Source organism: Nestor notabilis, unplaced genomic scaffold (assembly GCF_000696875.1).
Source record: "Nestor notabilis isolate BGI_N333 unplaced genomic scaffold, ASM69687v1 scaffold20366, whole genome shotgun sequence".
In the NCBI taxonomy this organism is placed as follows: Eukaryota; Metazoa; Chordata; class Aves; order Psittaciformes; family Psittacidae; genus Nestor; species Nestor notabilis.
The window spans coordinates 1-1768 of NW_009931677.1; the positions used below are offsets into that span (position 1 = coordinate 1).

General features: G+C 47.2%; 1 protein-coding gene across 1 annotated transcript; it reads left to right on the forward strand.

Moving 5' to 3' along the window:
• Positions 1-3: 3 nt before the first annotated feature.
• On the forward strand, positions 4-1076 carry HOXD8 (homeobox D8; the record flags this gene model as incomplete). The annotated part of the gene is made up of 2 exons (XM_010016020.1): positions 4-190; positions 781-1076. Coding segments are annotated over 2 exons (483 nt in total), but the record flags the coding sequence as incomplete, so codon positions are not given.
• Positions 1077-1768: the final 692 nt, after the last annotated feature.

A 1768-nucleotide genomic window follows, 5' to 3' on the forward strand; every position in this document is an offset into this window, starting at 1 on the left:
CACGGGGAGCCCGCTAAATTTTACGGATACGATAACTTACAGAGACAGCAGATTTTTACGACACAGCAAGAGGCCGAGCTGGTACAATATCCTGACTGTAAATCGTCCAGTGCTAATATTGGCGAGGAACCAGACCACTTAAATCAGAGCTCGTCTCCTGCTCAAATGTTTCCCTGGATGAGACCACAAGGTTGGACGCAGTCAAAAATTTGCTTCCATCTCACGTCTGAGTTCGAAACTTTCTTTTCCTCCTCCCGCTTCTTTCTCGCTGCCTCTCGCTCCCTGCCTCTGCTGCCCTTGTTCCCTGCCTCTCTCCCCGCGATTCCTACCGCCGCGGTGGCTTGCGATAATAAAGAGATACAGTAAGCAAACCGAAAGCTCTTCAGAAGGCGGCTGTCACCCCAAGAGTAGCTTTAAAGTCCATTCGGACACCGAGGCGCAGCTGCCATGCTCACCCGGCTCCTGCCGCCGCCGCCCGAACGGGAGGGAGCAGGGCCGGGGGTGCCGGTCAGCAGATGATAAAGTGATCCCGTAAACTCGGTCCCGCAAACCCTGGTGGAGGGGTGGGGAGCCGAGGCACTTCGTGCATCTGCTACTGCTGTTTGTCCCGCACTGTGCGTAGAACTCTAGATTCTGCCGTGTCCTCTGCTTTCTCTCCCTGCGTTCCTGTGGGGCTTCTCTCGAGGGATTCCAGAGGGGCCCGAGCCCTCGGTCCCTGCTTGCGCCTGGTTTTGAACGACCACACCAACTTCCAAAACCTTGTGTTTTTGTTTTAAACAGCAGCGCCGGGTAGGAGGAGAGGAAGACAAACATACAGTCGATTCCAGACACTAGAGCTGGAAAAGGAATTCCTCTTTAACCCCTATCTGACCAGGAAGAGGAGGATCGAAGTGTCCCACGCACTAGGACTCACCGAGAGGCAGGTAAAGATCTGGTTTCAGAACAGGAGGATGAAATGGAAAAAAGAGAACAACAAGGACAAATTCCCCGCTTCCAGACAGGAGGGAAAGGAAGGGGAAGCCAAAAAGGAAGCACATGATCTGGAAGAAGACAGAGCTGAAGGCCAGACGAATTAAATTTTGCCCTAAAAGCCTTTGTGAAAGACCACCAGAAACAACCAGCGCCACAGTCCTACATGTCGGCTCGTCTTCCCCTGTACGAGATCCTGCCTTGGGACGAGCAACCCAATGTCCCTCCGCTTGACGTTTCTCTGCTTTGGGTGCTTCAGTTGTTTGTGGTTTTGTTTTTAACCATATCCGGAACAACCTCTAGATTTAACAGTTCACCTACTTCTTTTGCAAATTTGATACAGAGTTTGTAGCGATACATTTCTAATGATATTTTTTTTCCTTTTTTTTTAATCTTAAAAGACTTTGATTGCGGGAAACAAAATAAACTTCCTAATAATGAATACCAATATGCAAGACATCTAACGATGCTTTATTAATCAAGACAAGTGCACTTGTACTATTTTAATTCTTGTTCTTATGTTGAGTAAATTAAATAAATTTAATAAATTCGAAGAAAATATCTTAGAAATATATTTAACCTTCTGCTATGATATTTGATTTAAATAAACCAAATTTATTCAAATATAAAATGTATCGGCATCTTGATATCTTTTTCATAATCTACTCCTCCGGTAACCTCCAGAGCCCCTCCACGTCTGGACTAACTTCCCCCCTGCGCCTTTCTTCCCTCTTTCCTCGTGCACTGGGTGTTTCTGTGGGATCTGGGAAGGGCACATTGAATGCAAACCTTGGTTTTC